The 26,302-nt window shown below is 47.1% G+C and overlaps 1 protein-coding gene across 1 annotated transcript in view; it reads right to left on the bottom strand.

Moving 5' to 3' along the window:
* The window catches only part of PEBP4 (phosphatidylethanolamine binding protein 4), a 221,631-nt gene that overhangs the window by 89,248 nt on the left and 106,081 nt on the right, over positions 1–26,302 (bottom strand). The window contains exon 4 of the mRNA XM_084768266.1: positions 7,691–7,789. Within this exon, the coding sequence (XP_084624392.1) occupies positions 7,691–7,789 (99 nt within the window). The remainder of the gene's footprint in view (positions 1–7,690; positions 7,790–26,302) is intronic.

Below are 26,302 nucleotides of genomic sequence, written 5' to 3' on the forward strand. Positions count from 1 at the left end.
TCCCTCCCTCCCTCTCTCCCTCCCTCCCTCCTCCCTCTCTTCCTCTCCTTAGTTACCTGAAGCACTGCAGTATGTATGGGATAATATGATAAATTCATTTCCAATTCACTGCATTATCCCTTGAATATTTTAATGACTCATTGAATGGAGTAAAAAAAGCTATTTCAAATGAACAATTATGCTGCATTAGTCTAAGGGCTGATTATATTTAAACACTGCTCACATGGATAACAGGACACAGCGACCTCAGCATAGGAGAGCTAATTTGGCTCTTATCTCCAAATAATTTTACACCGCAAATTACCGTGAAAACCTAAAGGGCTTTAAAAACATTCATCAAAAGATAATATTCTACTTTGTAGCAACATTTTATTTAAATTATTTTGAATGGGACTGAAGGCATCTCTGGGGTAGGACAATGGCAGCTGAGTGGGGGAACTGTTGAGTGATAAGAAATTGGTGAGGGGTTAAAAACAAAAGCAGAAAGTGTTTGGGGAGGAAGGGCCTGCAGCCCTGGCCCAAGAAGTCCATCGAAGCCTGACCAAGAAGCCTGCGCCTTGCCCGGAGGCAGGGGGTGGGAGAAGCCTGATCTCTGACCTGAGGTCAGAGGGCAGTTACCAGAGACTGCATGACAAGACTGACTGCTCCCAAACCTGCACTGGGGCACATCCCTGTAGTCCGAGCACTCTGGGGTCAGGGGTAAGAAAACTGCAATTGCAAGTTTGAGGGTAGCCTGGGCTACAGGAAATCAATCTCTCTCTCTCTCTCTCTCTCTCTCTCTCTCTCTCTCTCTCTCTCTCTCTCTCTCTCTCTTTCTCGCCCCCACATAAATAGACACACACACACATACACAGACAGACACACACCCCAGTAATAATAAAACACCTGCCAAACATTAACAAATAAACAAACAATAAGAAGCAATTATCTATCAATCCCATCTCTTCAATTTGCCCTCTTTATCTAAACTGGAAGTCCTGATAAAGATAATTTATTCTGCTTTTCATTGTTAGCTAGATTCTGGTTATATAAAAAACAACAACAACAAAAAAAAACATTTCGTGATTATTTATAGGTACATATGCAAATCTCTATAGGGTCTGCTGTTTGGTTTATTAGGAATGAAGACAAAATGCTACTTTCCGTGGTGGCTCTTTCTAGGAAGGCTTTCTTCTTCATGTATTTAATCTTCTTCCTCACTCCTGGCCCTGGGGAAGAACACCCTGTGTCCATTTTTCAGTGGAGGAGCCAAATTCTCAGAGATGTCAGGAACTTGTCTGAGATCATCCAGGAGCACATTGGAATATACATTTTAAAAATGCATTTACTCTGTGTGTGTGTGTGTGTGTGTGTGTGTGTGTGTGTGTGTGTAAGACAAAGGACAAGCCCAGCTACTCCTCTCACATGGTGTCTTTGAGAGAAAGTTGGTCATTGGCTGGTATTTAACCAGGCAAGTTAGAAGAGCTCCGGGCGGTCTTTCTGTCTCTGCTTCTCCAGTGCTGGGGTTACTAGTACAGGCCCAGTTTTGTTTTTGAATCTATTTTCTTTTCCACACATGGGCTCTGGGAATTGAACTCAGGTCCTCGTGTTTCTTAGGCAAGTACTTTATCAAAGGAGCTGCCTCCCTAGCCCCAATGCGGGTCACATGCTGACCACGGAAGTCAAAAACAGGGAGCAGTGGTATCTTTGTTCTGTTTGTTGGTTTTCTATTCCTCTTATTAATCTAACATACTTAGAGGATGTTTAAACACACACACACACATACACACACACACACACACACGCACACACACACACACACACATACACAACCCTCTTATTACAGAAAAAAAAAATCAACCCTATAGAAAAGTAGACAGAGTAATGACCCCTTAGAGGTCCTTTTGATTCAACTCAGAATTGGTTGCCATTTATGGCTGCCAAAGGTTGAGGGCACTGAATGAAAGGGGAAGCGTGAACTTGGCGGCTCTTTTTCTTTCTTAAAACAAAAAAGACATTCAGGACAAATTTTAGAATCATTGACTGTTTCTAGGAAGATTTTCTTTTTCAGAAGGAAAAAAAAAAAGATACTCTTGTCTCCTTAATTATTCTTCGTATTCTTTGTCACCAATCATGATAGTCTTTGTGGAAAAGTATTCACGTACCATCTTCCAGTGTTTAATATTCCCATTAACAATTAAAAAAAAAAGTCGAATGAAAATATCTTCATGAAAAGCCCCAAGTGCTAATTTCAGGGACAAATAAGACAAGGAGCCAATAAACTCTACTGTGAAGGATACAGACCAATTGATGTCTCAATTGGGCTTCAGTGAAATTGAAAAGCATCTGTAAAGAAACTGCAGGGCATGGCCCCTGGGGAGGAGGATGCTATCTCACTATGCACTGTTGGGAATCAATTCCTTTGTGTTCTAAGTACACAGGCCAAGCTAGCCTAGCACGCCTTGGTTTTCCTGCTTTAGCTTGGGGAGTTCTGGGATCACAGGTGTGAGCCACCACGGCTGGCTTTGATTAGATAGCTCTTTCACTCAGTGATAAGAGTTTCATAGAGGGGCCAAGGAGCACCCTGTGTGTTATGTCTGCACCCCTGCATTCCTTGGCGTGGCTAGGTTGGGGGTGGGGTGGATTCCACCTACTCCTGTTGCTGAGCTGATGGGAACCGACAAGCAAAGGGAGTTCTACCCAGACCTGCCCCTGGTAACTCTCATAACATCTGGGGACGCGACAGCGCCTTCCTGGGTTTCATTTGTATGTGTGGGGTATTTGGCTTGGAGCAATGGGAGTTACAGTGTAGCTCCCAGCTGTTTAAAGCTAGCTCTGTGCTATGGTTTCTGCGCTAAGCATTTTACCCGAGCTGACCTAGAGAAATACCGCTTCTGACAGTGTGAGGCAGAGACTATAAATATTTCCACCTTACAGGTGAGTATATTGAGACCCAAAGAAGCCGGGTAACTAGCCCAAGACTATACAGCCAAAAGTTGTGAGTCTGGGATTTGAACCAGAGAAGACTGACTCTAAGAGTCATTGCTCTTAACCACTACACAAGGACAGATTTCTATTTCGGGGCATCTTTCTGCCTCCTGCTCTTTAGGATGCCCACCTTATCGTATTCTATCTCGACCCCCTTGAGGCTGTATTTAGGGTGTGTGTATGGGGAGGGGGCTGAGGGCGTTCCCCATGTTACTAAGAGCTGCTTTCTATACTGTTCTAGTCTGGATAGCCTTTCGAAACATCATCTCCACTGAAGGGCTGCCTGATAACCATGCCAGCTTAGAAACCTCCAGGTTTCTCTCTGTGCCAGTTGGGATTCACAGGGCCACTGTTGATCTGTTTGTGGCGACTTTACCCCGTGCCTTACTGGTGAGTGTGTTTGGGTGTAGTTGGGTGGGTGTTGGTGGTATGTGGGGTGTATTTTTTTTATGGGGTCTAAGATACAGACCAGGTGTACTTTATATGCCAAGGTAGCATTCCTCGGGCAGTGTGCCCTGGAAGCCTCCACCCATCCGGGAGTGAGCTGGAATCATGGGAACGAGGCACAGAGATTGTTTTCATCATACAGAGGGGGCATAGTGAAGAAGCTAAGGACCAAGAAGGACCAAGGGAGGACGCTTGAACCTCTCTCAGAAGGGAAATAGAGTAGACAGCCAAAGTAGCTGAAGAGAGGGAACCTGATAGGAGAGAGAGTTCGGAAGGAAATGAGGATAGGGATCAGATGTGCAGAGAGTGGGGGTTGGGAGGACTTGCAGAGGGAAGAGAAACCATGGGCAGGGGCGGGGCAGTCTGAGACAAGCTGGGGACCCATGACAGGGTAGGCCTCTGGGAGGACATGGGGGTGACTCTAGCCGAGACTCCTAGTAGTAAGGGTCATGGAAACTGAAGAGAAAACCTTCTAACTAGACAGGAACCCTAGTGGATAGAGGGGAACATCAACCCACCCACAAAAACCTCAAACCAAAATTTACCCTGCCTACAAGATGTGCAAGGATAAAGATAGAGCAGAGGTTGAGGGAATTGTCCAACCAATGCCTGACCCAACCTGAGAGACCCATCCCACGGGAGAGAGGCAACCCCTGACACTATTAAAAGCACTCGGCTATGCTTGCAGACCAGAGCCTAGCATAGCTGTCTTCCGAGAGGCTGAACCCGACAGCGGGTCAAAACAGATGCTGAGACTCACAGTGAAACATTAGATGGAGCACGGGGAGTCTTGTGGAAGGGGGGGGGGAAGGATAGAAGGACCCAAAGAGGACAGGAGTGCCACAAGAAGACCAACAGAGCCAACTAACCTGGGCCAGGGGTGGTGTGGGGTGGGTTGCAGACTGAAGCACCAACCAAAAACCATTCATGTACTAGATCTAGGCCCCCTACACATATGTACCCGGTGGGCAACTTGGTCTTCATGTGGGTTCCCTAGTAAGGGGAGCAGGGTCTGTGTCTGACATGGACTCTGTTGCCTGTTTTTCTTTTCTCTTTCTTTCTTTTATTGTTGCCTGCATTTTGATCACTTTCCCCTAGCGGGGCTGCCTTGCCTGGCCACAGCAGAAGAGGATTTGGTCAGTCCTGATGCAACTCGATGTGCTGGGATGGTTGGTTGGGGCTCCCCTTCTCTGAGGGGTAGGGAAGGCCGGGTGGGGGGAAGAGGAAGGGAGGATGGGAGCAGGAGGAGAGGAGGGAGGGGCTACAATTGGGATATAAAGTGAATATATAAATTTAAGGAAAACAGAAAACCCCCACAAACAAACAAAAAGCAGAGGAGCATGGTGGTCACGGTGGGACCCCCACATTGGTGTAGCACAGTATGAGTCGCTTAAGAGTCTGGGACACACATCTAATACCTGCAGCTACAGTCTCCTACTGCTGCTGGCAGAAGATGTCACTGAACCTCCCCAGGCTCTGCTTTTCCATCATTCAGTGAGGCAATGCTAGATCCCAAAGCAATTGAGGTTTCAGTAGTTTCCAAAGTGCTTTTTACTTGAAAACAGCCCTACAAATGAATGACTGTCATCAGCCGTCCCAGCCCCGAGCACTTCCCCCACGCTATGAGTTCCTCTGGACTACTTAGAGACCATGTTATTTGTTGTGTCTGCAAAACTCTTCCACAGCACAGCCACGGAACTATGTGGCACCACAGAAGCTGACTTAGTCACTGTCCAAGAAACTTCAACTTAATCAGGCCAGGGGTCAGGCTGCCTCTGTCCCCCTGGACTTCCAGTTGCCAGGTAACTGCCCCCTCCCCACCCAAGTTTGTGGAGATCAGGAGTTCTACAGAGAGGTTGGCCTAAGAATATATATTTTTCCAAGGCATCGGCCTACCCGTCTGTGTGAACTCCAAGCTAGAGAACAGGCTCCTAGGCTTGTCCAGAGCATCCATCCTCTACCCTTTTTTCTTTTGACAGAGCTCCGGGACCTGAGACCTGAACCCACTTGGCCGATGCCATCTTTCTGGCTAGCGGAACAGGAGGGCAGGTGGCAAGGCCAAGTAACTCCATGAGGGAAAGCCGCAGCTTCCTGCCGGCATTCAGAAGAGGGAAAGTGGGTGGCATTGTGACTGAAACCTGAGCCTCCTCTGGGCGAAGGGGAAGTGAGGGCCATGCCCTGGCAGGTGGCTTTGGTTAAGCTCTGTGGCTTAGCAGCCTTGCCTGACAGCTGCCACCTGTCACCTGCCACCTGCTGTGTCTCTAAGCAGGCCTTCTGGGGGCTAAATCCTTGTTCACAGCACAGAGCTGGTGTGAGGAATATGTGTCCCAGAGTAAGTATCGGGGTGAGGGAGTGGGTGGAACAGGAGTGTCAGACATCAATAGAAGCTAGGTTACAGTTGCAGGCCTTCTCAACTGGGAAACTATTCTGCCCACGTGGCTTTTCCCTCCAGCCTGAGAATCCTGACTGGAGCCCTCTCACAGGGAGCCATGGGTGCGTGTGTGCGTGTGTTTGAGGGAGGCTATGAGTGTGATCTTGTCTTGAGCTTCTACACCAAGAACTTTACCCAAGTCTGGAAAACAACAATGCTCTAGAGGGAGGCAAATCTGACAAGCACCCCAGCTTTTATGTGTCCCTGCTGCCATCCCTGACACACACCAGGACCCCCCCTCCCTCCCTCCTCCCTGCCTCTTTGCTAATTGCTAAAGTCTCCCACAGCTGGCTCAAGGAAAAGTTCTGGTACCCTGGAGTCTGGCTCCACTGCAGCTTAAGAAGCCCCATCAGGGCTACAGCTAGGCAGCTCCCAAGGAGGGCTGTCCCCCTGATTCCTATGAAGGGTCCCTGTATAGGGACATGGTTGGTTGCTAGGGTAACCCTCCCTTTCCCTACCCACTCTGCTGTGAGAGTCTTCCCCTTGTCAGAAGTCAATAGTTAGTTAAACTGACTTGTCCCTGCTTCCTGACTGTGGTTCTAGCAGTCAAGACAATAGCCTTTGCACTTTTGGTTTTCTCTGCATTTTCTGGAGTGTTCTTCATGGGATCATCAGCATGGCCACAGAAAGTCAAAGAGTATGGTTCCTACACTGCAGAGAAAGTGGGACTGTTTGGTCTCTGAGCTGGATCCCAGCTCTTAACTCACATTCAAACTTCATTTTGCTAGTTTCTGTTATCTCATAGGCCAGAGGCCTTCACACAGTCTTTGCAAAAGCCACTTGTAGGCTGTCTGGGCACAGATCCTGAAGGCTGTGGGCTAGTAGGGATTTCTCCAAAGTATACCACCATGCCGCTCATAAGCACCAAATCCCATAATTGAACAGGACTGGGAAACAAATGTGGGTTATTAGATACAGTTGGGCTGCTGGTATCTGTGGATTCCACATCCTCAGAGTCAACCAAAATAAGATTGAAAAAAAAAATAGGGAAAATTACAGCTTTGAACCTGGGCGGGCATTATTTTTCCCCTGTCACCAATTCCCTACCCAAGTACAACAAGCTATTCATTAGCATTTACATTGTATTAGGTGTGAATATCACCTAGAGATGGTTTAGAGTACATGAGGAGATGTGCGTAGGCTTGACTCAAACCCTGTTTTCTAGAAAGAGACTCTTGGGGTTTCCCTGGGGACATTGAAAGTTGACTGTAAGGTCCAACCGGACCGCAACATCTTTAAACGCCACTTGGCGAGATGTGAGATCAAATCGATTCAAACTAGAAGGATCTAACGCCTATGTGTTGATAGAGTGTCTTCCTCAGACATCCTTTGAAAGGGGCAAGCTGGGCTTCTCCCCACCTACAATGAAACAAACTTACAGGCCGCTGCTTACTTCTGTATAAAGAAGGGAACACTCTCCACTGCGCCCCTCATACAGCCAAGGAAAGGCCCATCAAATGATCCTCCCTCCTGCCAACCAAACCAGGGATGCCCCACCAAGTCCACAGTGATGTGCTTGTGGACTTCCAGAAGCTGTGTGAGTCAGTGCTTTGCTCATCAATGCCTTGGAATTGGTATCGAAGAGGAGGCGTCTATCACAAAAGAACAGCAAATGCACGGGATTGGAGTTTCATGCTGTTCTCGTCCAACCCATCACGATCACGTTTAAGATGTGTTTTTGAAGTTCTTAGACACTTTGGGAATCTGACCCAGAAGGCCCCACTCACCCTCACCTCTTGGTTCAATGCTAAGAAACTATACGGAACGATGACTTTTCAGCTACAGTTCCAAACAATTCCAATCCAGTTTGAATTGAAAACACCCCTCCCCGCCTGGTCTCCTTACTGTGATGTTGGACACTACCCAGTGTCTCCAATATTTCATCATGGGATTTGACCTGCTGGGGGCATCTGGATCCACCATCACCAGCACATACAGCGAACCCTGTAACACATACACCAAGAAATAATGTGACACCGTGGCTGGCACTTGATAGGAACATACCAAAGAAGAGGATGTTCTCCCCCTTTCCAGCTGAGGATGCAGCCTGTGCCTACCGCACCCCACCTGCTTTGTTCTTGTTCTCGCGGTATTTTTCTCGTGTGGCAAGGCTTTTTCTCAGAAAGATGAAGTCTATGAAATAGTCCATAGGACTCTTGGCCTTGATGAAGCAATAAATCCAACAAGATTTTACTAAGTCCCTGGGAGTGGGGGTGGAAGTCTGTGGCAAACAGTAAGACCACAGTGGGGTGTCTGCCCCCCAGGAGCTTCCAGTACATTGTCGGGTACTGTTCACCCAACAAACCTGTGAGAGCTTGCCCCCTGTCAGAGCCACTGGGGAGCATCCATCCATCGCTTCAACAGACACTAGCTGAACACCTGTGTGCTGGAAGCTACTCCAGCCATCAGAACACAACACAGGAAGAGCCACACGCGCAGGAAACTTTTGTAGGAAAGGACATGCCCAGTTGTGACCAGTGCTTTGTTGAAAGTGCAGTAGGGTAAACTGAGGAGGCATGGGAGGAGGGAGGGAGAGAGGGAGGAAGGGAGGGAGAAAGGGAGGGAGAGCAGGAGAGAGAGAGAGAGAGAGAGAGAGAGAGAGAGAGAGAGAGCACTAAGGCTTTTTTTCCTGGTGGATTTGTGGAAAGAGTTCTTGTGGCCTGAGCAAGGGCAGACAAGGGGAGGAGTAGACATGTTGTGTGGAAAGTGGTCGTGGGGATGCACAGAAGGTTTTCTAGACCTGGATAAGAAGTGAAACTTGACTCTAAGTACAGCAGGATCACTCGGGAAAGTGTCTTGCCTCGTTTTACATTTGTGGGGAGGTCAAGTGGGCTGCCAGGTAGAGGACAAGTGGTAAGCAGGGGCTAAAAGAGGCAGCTGGAGGCTGGGAAAGGATGATGGCAGCTTGGATGACAATAGTAGAGATGGGACCAGAAACCAACAGGTGGCTCAGAGAAGCTCTTTCAGGTGGACTCAACAGGGCTGGCTAATGGATTGGCTAGTAGAGCGGAGATGGGGGCGGGGGTGGAAGAAAGAAAGTCAGAGGTAACTTTTCATTTTGGGCTTGAGAACCTGGCCGCTTTGTTTTGTTCTGTCTTTGAGACAGGGTCATGCTGTGTAGCCCAAGCTGCCTTTGAACTCATGTTCTTCCTGCTCTTGCCACCGAATGCTGGGATGACAGGTGTGAGCCACTATGTTTAGCCAGCAACTGGACCAACCAACACACAGAGGTTGGGGGGGGGGGGCGGGTGCAGTGGGGGTGGGAGAACGTTTGGCTTTCCATTTCAGATCTGAAAAAAGACAACCTAAGAATCTAGGAGGTCAAGGATAACCGCGGGACCAGATGTGCATGCATACGCATCTGTGAGCCACAGGCATGGAATCTGTAAGCATGCAACATAACGAGAGTCAAGGCAGGAGAAAAGAGGCCTCGTGATTGAGGTCCGGACCACGCAAACACTGAGGGAAGCGTCTGGTGGACAGACAGAGGTGAGACCTGGAGAGCAGGTGTTAAGACCTGTCTGGGCGGAGTTGAAAGGAGTGGGATGGCTAAGAAGAGATGCGGCGTGAGGAATTGGAGATGCTGGTAAGGATGGCCTGGAGGACAGTTGAGACATGGAGCGGCTTCCACTAGGGAAGAGAGAGGTGAGGGAATTTTTTTTTTTGATGGATGGTACACGAGGATGCTTGTAACCCAGTTGGGACCATCCAGTAGAAAAGGGGGTACATGGCAGAGAGAAGGGGGAGTGACTGTAAACAATCACGTCTCTGCTAAGACACAGGATCCAGAACAAAATTGGAAACTGGGTCTTTGTTAAGATCAGGGACAAATGAAGAAGTGGGAGATGCAACAGTATGGTACCCCACCCTGGCACTCTCGTCTCATTGCTCATGGCTTTTTGTGACTTAGAAGGCAAGGTTATTGGGAGGAGGGAATTATGGGTAATTTGGGGTTAAGGAGAAGGATAGGATTATATCCTACAGCAGCGTGCTTGTTAACTGTGGTAATCAGGCTTAACTCAGATGGAGACTTAGGCTGGCTATCTACTGGAGAAAGTAAGGGCGGGGGAGGGGTAGAGGCATCTTGGGCCCCCCTCTCGCCCTGGACACACATGTAACCCCTCCACTGTGTTCCAAGCCTTCCAGCAGAGAGGCATTTATGAAGCTCTGGGTGAGTGCAGAGGAGGGCAGTCTGGATTGTTCTACCATAGGAATCCAGGTTTGAGCTTGGTCATGCAGGATAAGCACGTGAAGGATCAGAAAAGCTTCTTTCTAGGCAAAGCAAATGATGTGTGTGACAACATGGGGCTGTTTGGAGAGGGAGAAGGCCAGACTGAATGCACAGTTCTCTCCCGGGCATATCGTGCCAAGCTGAGCTGGAAGACACGGTGCAGGTGAGCAAGGCCTTGGGAGATACAGGCAGAGATGGCCTCTTCACGCATTTCCCCGAGACTTGGAAAGTTAGCATGTATGTATCTGCGAGTGGTGAAGACCAACCAGGGATGACTTGTGGGTAGTCAGAGAAGCCAGGAACTCACAGGAGTGTGGAGACAAGGCGTCAGAAGGGAATTAGTCAAGGGTCAGAGAGCCACAGAGCCATGGACCCTAAGAGGATGGAGATGGGCCAGTGTGTGCGGAGATCAGGATCCACAGAGACTGCGGAAGTGGCGCTGGGGACTATTCATTGCTGTCTAAAGGCAAGAAAGAGATTAATCCCGGCCCCCTCCAAACAACAACAACAACAACAACAACAAAAACAAAACATCAACAAGAATAGCAAAAACCCCACTGCTTGCTGAGTGTTAAAATCCAGAAGGATAGTGAGCCATGTACTGGGCACTAGAGAAGGCTACATCTGAGAATTCAAGGGTAAACTCAAATAAGTCTCCAGGACTCAGAGAAGAAAGCTGGAAAGAGGAAACCACTGGGGTACGTGTGTGATCCTGGTGGGGCTCAGAGGAGGAGTCTGCACATTTGATGCATCCCAGAACTGGGTCTAGCTGAGCAATAAGGAAAAGCAAACAAGCAAACCAAGATATAACTACAGGGAAAGAAGAAATAAAGCCTCTAAACGTTCCACTTTTTTCTCTTTCCTTTTTTTTCAAATGACACTATCATACACATGAGAATCCTTTTTCAGAAACTCTGAAAATAACTAAACCAATACAAAAGTAAAGGGAGCTGATAACTAAAACACACAGAGCTGTTGCTTTCCTACGTATTAATAATAGCAATAAAATGTACTTTTAAACCCCATTAAACCCTAATTAAGTTGTAGCAAAATCTAAGCTGTCTCAGAACATGATAAAGATGTGTGACTTATATTTAGAAAAACCAACAACAACACAAATTGACTAGATGGAGAGACACATTTCTGCTTTTACACTGAAATAAGTGTTTTACAAAAAAATTTAAAAAACACTTTAATTCATTCATCAATATAACCATAATTCTAACTAAAATCTTAAGTATTTTGAAAACTTCACATATTATTCTAAGACTTATAATTAAATTTAAGAAACAAGCAATTAAAAAATATTAAAGACAGCACTGAAAAAGATGAAGTAGGGGATGGTATTGACTCTGAAGGCATAAAAATATATTACAAAACTAAAATAATTAGAACAACATAGCATTGCAAGACAGGCTCAAGAGTCAATAGAGAATTTACTGAGAAACTCAAGTTTCAGTGTATGTATATTTAACACATGATAGTAATATATATATATTCATATGATATTTGAGATGTGACAGAGTGTGTCAAGTCAGAAGGGTGAGGATGGGCTATTATTATTAATGCCGTAAGGAGTCAGATGTGGTGCACACCTGCAATCCCAGCACTTGAAAGTCAGAGAAAAGCAGATCTCTCTGAGTTCGAGGCCAGTTTGGCTTACATAGTGAGTTCCAGCCAAGGCTGCATAGCAAGACCTTGTCTTAGGAAAAACAAAACAAAGTCTAAAATCCATATAAATACTGTGGTGACGTCCTAGTTTAGTCTCTGCCTCTGTGACGAAACAGCCCCCACCAAAAGCAGCATTAAAGGACGACGGGATTTATTTGGCTTCCAGGTTACAGTCTGTCATTTTGGGGAAGTCAAGCTGCCGGGCAGGTCACATCCATAGTCCAGAGCACAGAGAGGGTACAGTCGCCTTGTTTCCTACCTGCTAGGATAGCGTCTCACTATCTTACACAGGTAAGGGACACGTAATGGAACCATGCCGCCCACGTTCACACTGGCTCCTGTCCTGGCCCCTTCTACCTCAGTTATCAGTCAAGGCACCCGTCCCCCCCACCCTCCTACACACACACACACACACACACACACACACACACACATGACCACCACCAACTGCTCCTTGGCTCTCTTCTTGGGTGGTTCCACGTTGTGTTGATGGCTACAATTAACCAACACCGGCTTGTTATACTGACAGATAAATTGAGATCTCTATTTCTTTCAGAAATCAGAAAACTGTCATTTTAAGTATGAAAGTGAAAAAGAATACCTCTAAAAGCCAGCTTAATAACACAACGTTGGATTCATGGATCGGAACACACTACCGGAGTGAGATCTTTATATTACTAATGTGAAATAAGCAAGCTGAAGAGCAGTGTGTATGACATCTTAAATGTGCAGAAAACTTTATATATCTAGCTATATAATATATTTATAGATATATCTCCATATGCACAGAAAATGTCTGGAAAAATACATACCAAACTGTTAACAGTAAATGGCATGAAAGAAGAGATTGATATAATCTGACTGGATATATTTTAAAGTCTCTTATATGGCAAGAAAATGTAAAATAAAATTCAAAGACAACAAATTAAGGGGAGATAGTTACAAGAGCCATGAAAAAGGACACTAGTCTTAATATATAAAGTACTTTTTTGAATCAATAAGAAAAAGACTAGTAGTGGCCATGATGGTGTATGCCACTTTAATCCCAGCATTTGGGAGGCAGAGGCAGGTGGATCTCTGTGAGTTCAAGGCCAGCCTGGTCTACAGAGTGAGTTCCAGGACAGCCAGGGCTATGCAGAGAAACCCCATCTTGAAAAAACAACACACACACACACACACACACACACACACACACACACACGGTGGGGGGGGCGAGAGACAGAGAAGGGGGGCTAGTAACCCAGTAGAAAAATAGACAGCATTAAATGTCAATTTTAAAAAAGAAACACAAGTAATTGATACATGTAGGAACAATTTGTTGAATTTCACTTACAATAAGATATAAGCAAAATATAAAATCAAGTTCCATCTTTGTCTACAAATGTATATTTCTAATATTTCCCCAGAGTTTTAAAATATGTAAAACAAATGGGTAAGTTAGAGAACCCAGAGAACCCCACAAGTTCATTGTCTCCTTAAAAAGGAAGGCAGGCTCTGAGCACTTGTCACCGATGCACACACCCTTTCCTTAGTTACCCTCTGTGCTCCCAATAGTGCCCAGTTAGTCCCATAGTTATTCACTGTGACAAATGCCTTTAAAGAAAGAAAGAAAAAGAAAAGAAAAGATTCCAGGGAGGAACGGCTTATTTGGATTTAGAATTTGAGCGGAGACAGTCCATCTTGGCAAGCAGGGGCAGGAGGCAGCAGGTCACATGGCATCCACCACCTGGGGGCACCGAGCAGGCAGGAAGCTGGGGCAGGTCATGAACCCTCAAGGCGACCCTCTTCCTCCAGCAAGACTTCACTTCTCAAGGTTCCACCATCTTCTAAAACAGCGCCATCAGCTGGGCACCAGGTGTTAAAACACACGAGACAATGGGCTGCAGTTCACACTCAAGCCACAGCAGCATTCATGAAAAGATCAGAAAAACGAAGAAGTGTGTAAGACAGCTCTCTTAGGGGTGGGATATTTTGAAATCTTTTTTCCTCTTTATTTCTTTCTAGATTTTCTGAGCAACAACAAAAAAACTCATGCTTTTGTGATTAAGAGAAAATATTTAGACCTACAAAAATAAATAAATAAATCCACTATAAAAAGGTCTAGAGTCTTTCTTCTTCAATCTACAATCACCCAGGAACATGCTTGACCATACTGGGTTTGCCTCCCATCCTTACCCCTGCCCGTGCTACCGCTCTCCTATGCCCCTGAAGGAAGTGGTTTGTTGCACTCACAGCTCCATGTAACAGTTCACCATCAAAGGCATGATTGAGGAACCTGCTTGAGGACAGGAAGTCAAACAGGGCAGGAACCTGGAAGCAGGAGCTGAGGTAGAGGCCATGGAGGGTGCTGCTTACTGGCTTTCTTACCATGCCCACTCAGCCTGCTTTCTTTTAGAGTTCAGGACCACCAGCCTAGGGATGGCGCCACCCACAGTGGGCCGAGCCCTCCCTCGGCAATCACTAATTAAGGAAATGCCCTACAGACTGATCTTACTGAGGCATTTTTCTTAGTTGAGGCTCCCTCTTTTCAGATGCCTGTAGCTTGTGTCAAGTCGATGTAAGACTACACAGCACACCGTGAGGTCTTTGTGTGTTCCCTGACACTGTGATGTCGCCTACTAAAAGGTCCTCACCAATACCAAGCATAAGTGGTTGTCATGCCTTTGGAGCTCTAGAAGTGCTGAACCAGACAATCGTCTCTTCTTTATAAAGCATCCCAGCCTCAGGTATTTTGTTAGAGTAACAGAAACCACACAAACACTGTGACCTCCCTGCTACCTCCTGGATGACCTCTTTAGGAACTTAGCAGAAAGGCGGGAGGTGTCGTGACAATAGTGTTGCAGATTTCTTACAAGGGACACAGGTCAATGTTGCTTTCACAACTCTTGACTACCAACAGAAGCTGCTAGCAAATATTTAGGAAGGGTGTGTGTGTGTGTGTGTGTGTGTGTGTGTGTGTGCGCGCACACACACGCATAGGTTGTTCACAGGAGAAATAAGGAAACAAGCTATCTAGGAACTGGGCCTGACTAGAAGGAAATTTGAGTGTTCCCGGAGCATACCGGTTGGCATGATGACAGGAAGGGGCCAGCCAGCCTTCTAGAAAGGGGAAATTTGCTTCCAACCATGGAGACCCAGTATGTAAGCATAGCCAAGAGAGAAATGTGTACAGTCAGCCCTTGAAACGGTGGGATCCTGGGTGCCTGTGCCTCAGTGGCAGAGACCTTGTATTATGTGCTGACAGGCCTGGAGTCAGCTCCAGCATTGTGAAAACCATCACTACCGTCCTAGCCCAAAACACCAGCAACAACTGGGGTTGTCCCTCGAGCTGTTTGAACTCACTACATGTGACCTGGCCCAGCCCAGCAACTGCTGGAAACCTTTGGGGGGGGGGGATCATATTGATCTAGTAAGGTGCTTGTTACCCACTGACCTGGGATCCAAGCTCAGCCCCTCCCTTTCTGGCTTCTTCCAAAAAAAGCAAAGAGGGCTGGGGAGCTGATCTTTGCTTGGGTTCTAATATTTAAATCCTGAGATTTCTAGGCACTGGAAAGGTGGACCTGCTCAGATAATCGAATGATCCTATTTCTGGAGTTGCTGTGAAGGAACTGGAAATGATGTCTCTGAGAGATAACTACACTCCTATGTTCAACCTAGCACGACTCTCAACAGCCAAGATACAGAGTCATCTATCTAAATGTCCACTGGTGGATTTGCTGGTAAAGGAACAATGGGATATCCAGATGCTGCTTAGCTTGTGATGGGGTTTTGTCATGATAAACCATGGCAAAGTAGATCAGGCTGAAAGTTGAACATGCATTTATCAGATGTAATGTGCCAAACATAATAGCTTAGCCAAAATGTGTTCAGAAGATGTACATTCGCTTATATTTGGGAATTGTGTGTGTGTGTGTGAGAGAGAGAGAGAGAGAGAGAGAGAGAGAGAGAGAGAGAGAAAGAGAGAGAGAGTGTCATGCTATCACTAGCCTAGGAAAGAACAAAATTCAAAGTCAAGTTTCCACTGAACACATATTACTTTCATACCACTGTAAAGCCAAAAAAGTCCCAAATCAAACAAACCTTTGTAAATCACTGAGACACACTCGGCCTTTAAAAGGCTGTAATATGCAACATGACTTAAGTTTGAGGATGTTACCCCTCATAAAAGAAACTGCCATAAAATGACAACTAATATATGACTCCACCTGTATGTGGTTTCAAAAACAGATAAACCAGCAGTACAGGAGAGAAAGAGGTTACTTGGGAGGGAGGGGGTATGGATTTGCTAATCAATCCCTATAAATGTAGCAAACTTTTACTGTAACTTAAACATTTGTTGAGGACAGACCACTGCTAAGTGGTTAAGAGTTCTTTCCACAATAAAATAGACTACGAAGATGGCTGGGGAGATAGCTCGGTTGGTAATGAGCTTGCTGTGTGGCATGAAGACCTAAGTTGGGATCCCCAGCATCCACTCTTTTTGAAAAATCAGTTGTATCAGTGTGCACCTATAATCCCAACACTGGGGAGGCAGGAATGGGAGGATCCCTGGGGCTCACCGGTCATCCAAACTAACCTAATTTGTGATTTCCAGGTTCAATGAGAAACCCCCGCCTCGAGTCATATTGGGAAGAACGATTGACGAAGATGCCCAACATAGACCTCAGGCCTCTACATATATATTATATACATGTACCCTGCCCACACACCCCACATGTGCAATGTCCTGTGTGTACTCTGGAAGGCTCTCCAAGACAGAGTAAGTAGGAAAAGCAAGATGATGAACAATCTATCTAGTGTCTTACTTTTATGTTAGAAGGATAAAGTATTTCTTCAAATGTGCTCGTGTTTGCATAAACAAACTGTATTAGTGACTTTTCTAATGACCAGGACAACTTACAGAAGGGAGAGTTTATTTGGGCTTATGGTGCCAGAGGGACAAGAGTCCATCACGGTGTGGAGTCATAGCAACAAGCATCAGCAGGCATGGTGGCAGGAGCAGTAAACTGAGAACTCAAAAGTCTGCCCCAGTGACACACTTCCTGCAGCAAAGCTGTACCACCTTAGTCTCCCCAAGTAGCGCCACCAACTGGGGGTCAGGTGTTCAAATGTCCAAGACTTGGGGTGGGGGGCGTTTCTCATTCTCAAACTCTAGGAACATATTTGAAATAACTAACAAAGGGTGTGTATCATGGTAGTGCTAGGGACAGATGGGACGGGGGTGGCAAAGAGGCTTCAATAGTATCATTCTGCCATTTGGCTTTTCGATCCATGTGAACATAGTACCTGCTAAAACTAGACTTCAGTAATAACATAGGGTGGAAGATGCGGAGAGAGACCGGTCTTGAGGCTCATCCTCACACATACTAAGAGTTGTTAAGAGATGGCCTTATGGCAGAGAAGTAGACGGATGCATGCTCCCTTTTTAAAGGATGAAATACTAGAGTCAAACCTAGTTACAGAGCAGCGCATGCGCAAGGTGCTGGGGGCACGGCTGAGGAAACCCAGATCTCTGGGGTCAGGCTAATGACTCAGAAACAGAATTAAGCCTGAATTTGGCCACATGTGGTTTTTGTTGTTATTGTTTCGTTGCTTGGTTCGTTGGTTGATTGGTTGGTTAGTTGGTTGGTTTTCTTATTCCGAGGCAGGGTCTCGTGTAGCCTGCCTTGGCCCCACACTTTCGTTGCAGCTGAGGATGATCTTGGACTTCTTATCCTCCTGCCTCTGCCACCTGAGAGCTGAGATAACAGGTGTGCATTACCATATCCAGCTGGAGATTGGACCCAGGGCTTCATGCCACTGAGCAATGCCCCAGGCCCTTGATGAATTCTTAAAATGTAGCTATCCAGGTATAACTGACATATTATAAACCCACTCCCTTTTCTTTTAAAGATAGGGTTTCTTTGTGTAGCCTTGGCTGTCCTGGACTCCCTTTGTAGACCAGGCTGGCCTTGAACTCACAGTGATCTGCCTGTCTCTGCCTGAGTGCTGTGACTGAAGGCGTGCACCATCATGCCCTGCTCACTCCTTTCAATATATATTTCAGCAATTTTCTTGTAACTGGACAACAGCTGTAGACCCATCCCATAGCCACATTGAGAACACTTCTATCTCTTAGGTGACCTTTGCCCATTGACAGGCATTCCTGTTTTCTTCCCCCAGATCTATGTGATTGCTAATTTGTTTTCTGCATTTCCAATCTCCATTCGCCTCTCCTGAGCATTCCATATGAATGGGATCGTGTCCCATGTGGTCTTGTGTGCATAGCTTCTCTTCCTTGGCATCATTCTCGGAAGTTCTTCCACATGGCACCACACATCAATATGTGTCAGTTCTTCACTATTTTTTTTTCTTGCTGAAAAGCATCTTACTGCATGTGGAGACATTTTGCTTCTTTGGTTAAAGGACACTTGGGTTGTTTCGTTTAGTACTAGTGATGCCGACGTTAACACTTGCGCATGTCTCGGTCGTTAACACTTGCGCATGTCTCAGTGGAGGCGCCTAGAGAGGAATTTCTGTGTAGGATGGTGGGATGGTTATCTCTGCTAAGCTTGACACAACCTAGAAACACCAGAGAAGAGAATACATGAGGGGCTGCCTGCCTTAGGTTGGTCCGTGGGTGATTGACTGAAGTTGACTGATGGGGGAAGACCTAGCCCATTGTGGGTGGCACCATTCCCTAGGCAGGAGATCCTGAACTGTATAAGAGAGGAGAAATTAAGATGAGCACAAGCAAGCAAGAAGGCAACCGAGCATGCAGACATCCATTTCTCTTGACTCTTGACTGTGACGTGGCTAGCTGTTTGAAGGTCCTTCCTTGACTTCTCCACAGCGTAAGCTGGAATCTAGTCTTTGACTGGGGTCTGGTATGGATGACTCAGGATGACTTCATACCTGGAAACTCTAATCCCCAATAGATTGGTGTTTGGATGTGAGCCCTATTAGGAGGTGGTTGAATGACAAGGGTAGAGTCCTGACGGGAAGATTACTGTCTGTATAAGAGACGCACAAGAGCTCATTCTTCAACCTCTGCTCTCTTTCCTGCCTACAAATCAGGAAGTGGGCCTTCTTCCGGATACAGACTCTGCATGGGAATTGAACTTGGGCTTCTAGCCTACAGATCTCTGAGAATAAAGCTTGGTGTGTGAGCCACCCAGCTGATGGGATTCTTGCTACCAAGGCCTAGTCAGTGTAAATCACTTAGACCTTAGCTTGTGGCAATATTTTGGGAGGCTGTGGAGCCTGTGAGAAGTGATGCCCGGCTGGCAGAGGGGTGGGTCTTTGAAGGCTATAGCTCATCCTGGCTCTGACTTAATGTCTCTGCTTATTACTCTACTAAAATGTAAAGAGCTTCTCCGGGCCAAGAACGAAGGAGCTTCTCTGTCCTGCCTTCCCCAACACTGTGGACTGAAACTGTGAGCTGACATAAACCTTTCCTCCCTTGGGTCACTTCTGCTGGGTATTTTGGACACAGAGGCATAAAATAAATAATACACAGCCCAAGATGACTGAGACAAGTGTCCAGGCTAAGTGTGGTACTATCCAATATGAAAATGAACATGAGAGGCCCCAAGGCTCCTACCTTTCACCTGGCCATTTATACAGAGTCTTCCTCCCCAGAAAGAAAGAAGGGATAAAAAAAAAATCCTAGGACAGACTATGACCAGGTTTCGGTAGCCCTTAGAACAATCATGAGTCCTAGAAATACTGAAAAGATGAAGCTCACATTAATCACGTCTTTTATTTTGTGGTGCTTTGATGTCTTGCTGACCTGCTGAGACAGTTTCTGCTAGAACTAGCCATTTCTCAAAGAAAGCACATTCTACAAAGGCAAACTGACCTCACTGAAGCTCACAACCTCAACCACCTCCCTTAGAAGGCCGAGCCACTCTCCCCATGGCATCACTGTTCTGGTCTGCATTTGGTGCCGGTGATAAAAATCGACTTGGGGAGGAAAAGGCTTGTGTGGTTTACTGGTGACAATCTATCACCGAGGAGAGCCAAGGCAGGGACTCAAGGCAGTAGCGTGAAGCAGAAAAGCATGGAGGAACACTGCTTGCTGGCTTCCTTAGCTACCTTTCTTATAAAGCCCAGGCCCATCTGCCAAGAGATGACACCACCTACAGTGGGGTTTCTTTCATCAGCAAAGAAATCCCCCCAGATGTGCATGCAGGCCAGATTTGGGAAGGCAAGTCCTCAGTGAGATGCCCTCTTTCCAGGTGTGTATAGGTTTACAAAGACAAAATGTGACAAACATGGCAGAGGGGCGGGTATACCAGCAGCCACCAAAACTGTTCAAGCCAGTCAGTCTAAAGCCTATCTGTGTGCCTGCCTTGCCCTCCCCTATCTGGGGAAACTGTGCTGGAGACAGCTTTCTCCAAATTTGTGTGGTGGAGACTTAATGGAATTTGGGAGTGGGGCCTGTGTCGATAATGAGGGTTAGATGAGGTCATGAGGGTGGGGCCCTGTGATGACATCACAGTGATGACATGACCAGTGCCATGGTGTGAGACTCTTACCATGTTCCCAGCCTCTAGAGCCATGAGCCAACTAGATCTCCACTCCTCGTAGCTACTGAGATTGTGGTGTTTAGTTATAGCGACAGCAAATAGACCAAGACTCCATGCTTTCCCCTTGCTACCCCTGCCTCATGATCTGCCACCTGGCTTCCTTTGTGCAGCCCTTCGTGGTACACAGCACTTCGTGTCTAGAGAAAAACGCCTCCTCCCCACCTTTATCCCACTCATGTCTGCCTGCCTATCTTGTCACTCTCAAGTAAAACTATCCTCAGATTCATTTTTGAGCAAGGCCCTTGACTCTTGTCATGTTGGTAGTCTATGAAGCCATTTTGGAGGCTTACAGGGATATGGGGCGTGTGCTCCCATTTTCCAGCGCAACTATGGGTGTTGCTTGTTGCCTATAGCATTCCTTCAGTGGAATCTGGGCTGACGGGGCCAGGTTCAGGTTCATAGTCAAGGTGTGTGTGTGTGTGTGTGTGTGTGTGTGTGTGTGTGTGCGCGCGCGTGCGCGTGTGTGTACCTATGCGCACAGGTATGGAATCTAGAGGTCAATGACGAATCACCATCCATTAATCAACCCTTTACCACCGTCTCACTTTGATCCTGGAGCTCACCAATTGTCTGGTCTGGCTGTCTAGTGAGCTCCAGGGATCCTGTCCCCACCTCCATGAACTGGGATAATAAATGCCACAGCTGGCTATATAAGTGGCTGCTATGGATGCTAAAACTCAGGTCATCAAGTTTGCCGAGCCAGCTCTTTCCCCGTCTCCCCGGTCCTTGAAGAGCCCCTTTCCTCAGGATGGCGATGCCTAGTAGCCTCAGCGGTGATTTTCAGAGCCGCAGGCCTCGGCTCCACTTCCCTGGTAGAGGTCTGGATTTACAAACACCCAGGCATTGGCCAGAGTTGACATCCTCCCAAGGGGGTTCTCATGCAGAGATAGGGACAAGAACCACAGCCCTAAAGTAGGATTCCCTCAAAGCCCTTGCCAAGAAACCCATCCTAACCGCATGGGTTCCTTTCTACCTGTTCAGTGCACGTGGTCCTAGGGGAGTTGGGGGGGGGGGGGTGGCGGGCAGGTAGATGACTTGTGTCTTCTTCATAAGGAAGAGAGCCTTCAGCGGACTCAGCTCCGGTCCTTGTGAAGGGACTTGGGCACCCGTGGAACAGCTGAAGTACAAACACAGTTGCCCTGGGCTCCCACTGCTGCTGATGGTGATGGGAGGAACACAAATTTAGCCTGCAGTGGGTAGAGGCTTGAGCCGCCCCCACAAAGTTCTGCATGGGAAATCTAGTTAAGAACCTCCTTCCTGGGAGGCTGCAGTGAGCAGCTGAGCCTTGCTTGGCGGGGTGGGGGCATGAGACTGACAGGATACCAGCTGGGTGCTGCCCTGAAGCCCAAAGCCTTTCATACCAGGACTGCTGAGAAAGAAATACCCAGGGTGGGTGAACGGAGGAGACTCCATCCAGGATCTGGGACTCCCAGCATGCTTTGCGGGCTAATTCTTTCTCTTGTGACTGTGAACAAATACTCGGCAGCAAGCAACTTTAATAGGTCTATGGTACCTCAGAGTCTGAGGGGACGTGGTCCGACATGGTAGGGGAGACATGGTGGCAGGAGTGTGAGGAGGAAGTAGAGAGCAGTGGAATGCCACTGCTCAGTTCATTTCCTCTTTTTATTATGTGCAGGATCCCACCCATGTGATGGTACCACCCACATTCAAGGTAGGTCTCCTTCACAGTTAACCCTCTCTGGAAAAGCCCTCACAGATATGCCCTAAAGTGGGTTCCCGTAGGGATTGTAAATCCCATCAAGACGGTAAGGAGTAGTGACCATCACACTTTGGCATGCTGGGAAGAGGTGTCGTGTGTGTTACCTATGTCCACATGACCAAATAAATCCCTGATTCTTTTGACTCATGGCTTCAGAGGCAAGGTAAAATTCAGGGCAGCAGGAGCCAGAAGTGGAGCCTCCTCATGGGAGATAGATGCAAAGGGCTAGAACCAAGGGCCAGGCTCTACTCCTCAAGTGTGAGTGCCTTATGGATTACCTCTGCCAACCAGACCACCTAAAGATTCCATAGCCAAAGTCAGATCCAAACCACCATACTGTGGACCATCTGTCTCTCTCCCTCCTCATCTCTGTGCCAGAGGCATGGGGGCTAAAGTACTTGGTTTCCCAGGACCTGCTATGATGAAGCAAGGCATCGTGGTGGCTGAGATGCCGAACGGACTCTCTGGGGAGGAGGTCTTTTCCTGAGTAAAAGGCAAAGTTACTAAGAGAAAATCCTTGGTGTCTTTCACTCTTTTATCCATTCTTTTTCCTTCCTGGGATGTAGGTATGGTGTTGTATGTGCAGCAGCCATCCTGTGAGCAAGAGGGAACAAATACAAAGATGTACTAAAAGTGAAAAGCAAAATGGCGTGAAGAGTCTGAATTTGGCTCAGGTGGCTATCCCCTAGAGCAGAAGTTCTCAACCTCCCTGACGCTGCAACCCTTTAATACAGTTCCTCATGTTGTGGTGACCCCACCACCACCATAAAATTATTTCATTGCTGCTTCATAACTGTATTATCGCTACTTTTGTGAATCATAATATAAATATCCAATATGCGACCCCTGTGAAAGGGTTGTTCAACCTCCCCAAAGGGGTCGTAACCCAAAAGGCTGAGAAGTGTTGCCCTAGACTCTGCATGAAACAAATCCTTCAGCTTGGGTAGCAGGGATTCACACATTCCTAGTGGCACATAAGTCAGTTTCCCATGCTTGTTTAGGCAAGCAGGTTCTAGAGACTGGCTGTCTGAAAGTCAGGCTGATGTGCAGATGTTGCCTGAGTCAAGGCTATGGGACCTGGCTTCTAGTCCCAGTTCTTTGTTACAATGGAGACCATTTGCCCTGAGTTGAAACCTGTTCGTAATATCTGCTTCCCACCACAAGATCACCCTGGATGTGGAGTGAGTTGCAGGCATAATGATATTTTTTAGCAGTGTTTTAGAGGGTTGGGTTAGGTAGGTTCTCATGAACAAGTGTCATGGCACCTGTTCTCACTGGGTCCCTCAGCATCGTCTCTTTTGATGCTGCTTTCTCCAAATGCCTGGATCTCAAAGCTCTAGGTGGAGTTATGGTGCCCCACATACAGCTTCTTTTTCTCCCTTTATCCTCATCTTTGGGAATACTAAGCTCTCTCAGAATGGCATGGATTGCTGAATCCTGGAGTACTAGAATGACCAGGGGTGTGGCTCCAGGGAAAACCTAGCAAGGTGTCTAGCATCTTCCATAGCCTCTAGGCCTTGGGTACCCCTCAGTGGCCTGGGAATGCCACTTGCTTGAGCTCCTCTCTGATCCTTATAGTCAGGTCTCATAAAAGCTTTCTGGAAACATACATGTTCTTCAAGCATGATTGTATGATAAACCCCATCCTTCTCACACACAGTAGTCTCAGCCTGTCAGAGCCAACACATTTTTCAACCACCTTCTGTTCAAACACAAGTTCCTAGGGTCTCCACCTAGTTCAGCTCCTTGTAGCCTATCTGATACCTGTCCTGAGTGGTTCTACAGTGTGTCTACAGCCACAGTAAGATGGGCCCCCACTAGATCCCAGCTGAAAGGTGAAAATAAGTAGATGTGGGGACCCAGGAGAAGGTGGGATGGAGGTGATCTTCATAGAAAAGGTGTGTGTGTGTGTGTGTGTGTGTGTGTGTGTGTGTGTGTGTGTGTGTGTGCGCGCGCGCGCGCGCGCAGTACTGGGGATAGAGTCCTGGGAGTCATAGGCTAAGCAAACACTCTATGGCTGAGCTACATTCCCAGTATGAAAAGGTGATCCCCTCCTCTCTCTTTCCCACCCTCCCTCCTCACCTCCCTCCCTCCCTCTGTCCCTACCTCTCACTCTGCCTCTCTCTGCCTCTGTCTCTCTGCCTCTCCGACTATCTGTTTTTGTCTCTGTTTCTGTTTCTTTGTCTCTCTGTTTCTGTCTCTGTCTCTGTCTGTCTCAGTCTCTCTGTGTCTCTGTCTCTCTCTCTTTCCCTTTTTCTCTCCCTCCCTTCCTTTCTTTTTTTTTAGACAAGGTCTCAAGAAGTCCAAGCTGGCTTCAAACTTACAGAGATCTGCCTCTTGAGTGCTGGAATTAAAGACATGTGTCACCATGCCCCGCCTGAGAAGGTAATATCTGGTGAGAGAGAATCAAGAGTTGTTGGTGGCAGGTGGGACACAGGCTCAGGCCCAGTCAGCATGAAGAGTAGTGTGTGTGTGTGTGTGTGTGTGTGTGTGTGTGTGTGTGTGTGTGTGTGTGTGTGTGTGAGTTTGTGTGTGTGTGTGTGTGTGTATTTGCAGTGTTGGGGATACAGATATCATAATTTGGTGTATCCAGAGTGATATATAAGTGGGGACAAGGAGCCACTATATAGAAATCCCTTAAGCAGAGTTATTATTCTGAGGCCACAGGTAGAAATACTGAGGCCTGGTGGGGGAGGGGGGAGAATCAGTGGCTAAGTTTTATGTTTCTATGAGGCTATATACTCTAGTAATAAGACTCCCACTTAGCTGCTAGGCTGCCTTGGGCAAGTTGCCTGAGCTCTCTGGGCACCATGTTCATTATCTATCAAGTGGGAATAATATCAAGTATAAGTCTTTTTTCTTAAGTTATTGTGCATATTACATGAGTTAACAAATGGCTTGGACTAGAACCCGGTACAGGTCAAGTAACCAATAAACATCCAGTCACTAGGAACATATGACCTTGTCTGGAATTCTAAATCATGTCTCTGGTCTCTAAATTTCACCCTATTCTTTAACACAGAGGGACAGGCACAGCATGGGCGCAAGGGACAGGGGGACAGATGGACAGATTTGGGGACCTACTCACTATTTTGGACTAAAGATGGAACCCAGTGCCTCACCCATGTTAGGCACATGCTCTGCCACTGAGCCACACCCTAGCAACCAGGGCTGCCTTCTACTCACTGGGACACACTTGTTGGCCGTGTGTTCTAGAGTCCCCACTTCTTGGCTGTGTTGCCTCTGGCCTGCCTGGTCCTCTATAGAGGCATTGGTCTCCTTACAGCATCGGTCTACTCAAGATGTCTAGGGGAAAGGATACTTTCTCTATCCTCGTGTGGCCATATGCCAAGAAGCTACTGGTATGCCTAGTGATGAGTTCAAATCCTGATCAGCTCACTGTCTTGTCCGAGTACTTGGCCCCCTCTGGGACACTGAAATGTTTCTGTTAATAAAGCTGAATAATCTAGTTAAATATCACCATTTCACCAGTAGCCTAGCAGGCAGCAAATATCACTACATGTTGAAGGACAAATTGACAAAATGGCCATATTGCCCAGGAGCCAGGAGCAGAGGAAAGTGAAGGAAAACGAGAGTCCTTGAGGACAGGGAGGGACAGGGCATCTCTAGTACTGACGCAGCCACAGTGTCCAGCTGTGCAGCTCAAATCTCCACCCTGGCTCCTTCCTCCCCATCCTCTGCCTTTTCTTACTGACAGCAGCGGCACCATTAGTCACCATGCTCCAATCTTGGGATTCTTCCTTCTGTCCTTCTGTCACTATGGGTTCCCGAGGTCTGGGGTCCACCCTGGCTTCTCTACATTTCTTCTGACACATCTGGGAGGTTCCTGGAGGCTCATGTCTCCACTACTTTCACGGCATCCTGATGGCCACCTTCCCTTCCTCCCACTCAAGCGGCCCTTGCTGGTCTTGAGAGTGATCTGGAGGAATCTTGGTAAACTAATTCTTAAAAATCAGTGAATAAACCAACCCCGATTTACATTGTAGCTCATTCACACGGTTGGGCGTTCACATGTCAACCTAAGGGCACTGGCTGTGACAAGAGCTGCCTGGGGATACCTTTAAAGGACAACTGGACACAGACCTCACACTATACAAGTCTCTCACCCTGGCACAGGAGGTCTTGCTCAGCTTGCTCAGCTGTATCCAGCAGGCCCTCATGGGTGCCCAATTAATAGACATACATGTCTGGTCCCCAGGGTGACTGCCTATCCAAGTTCTGTGACTCCGTTTGTTTGGGTCTCC

Source organism: Acomys minous (assembly GCF_964271855.1).
Source record: "Acomys minous genome assembly, chromosome: 18".
Classification (NCBI taxonomy): domain Eukaryota; kingdom Metazoa; phylum Chordata; class Mammalia; order Rodentia; family Muridae; genus Acomys; species Acomys minous.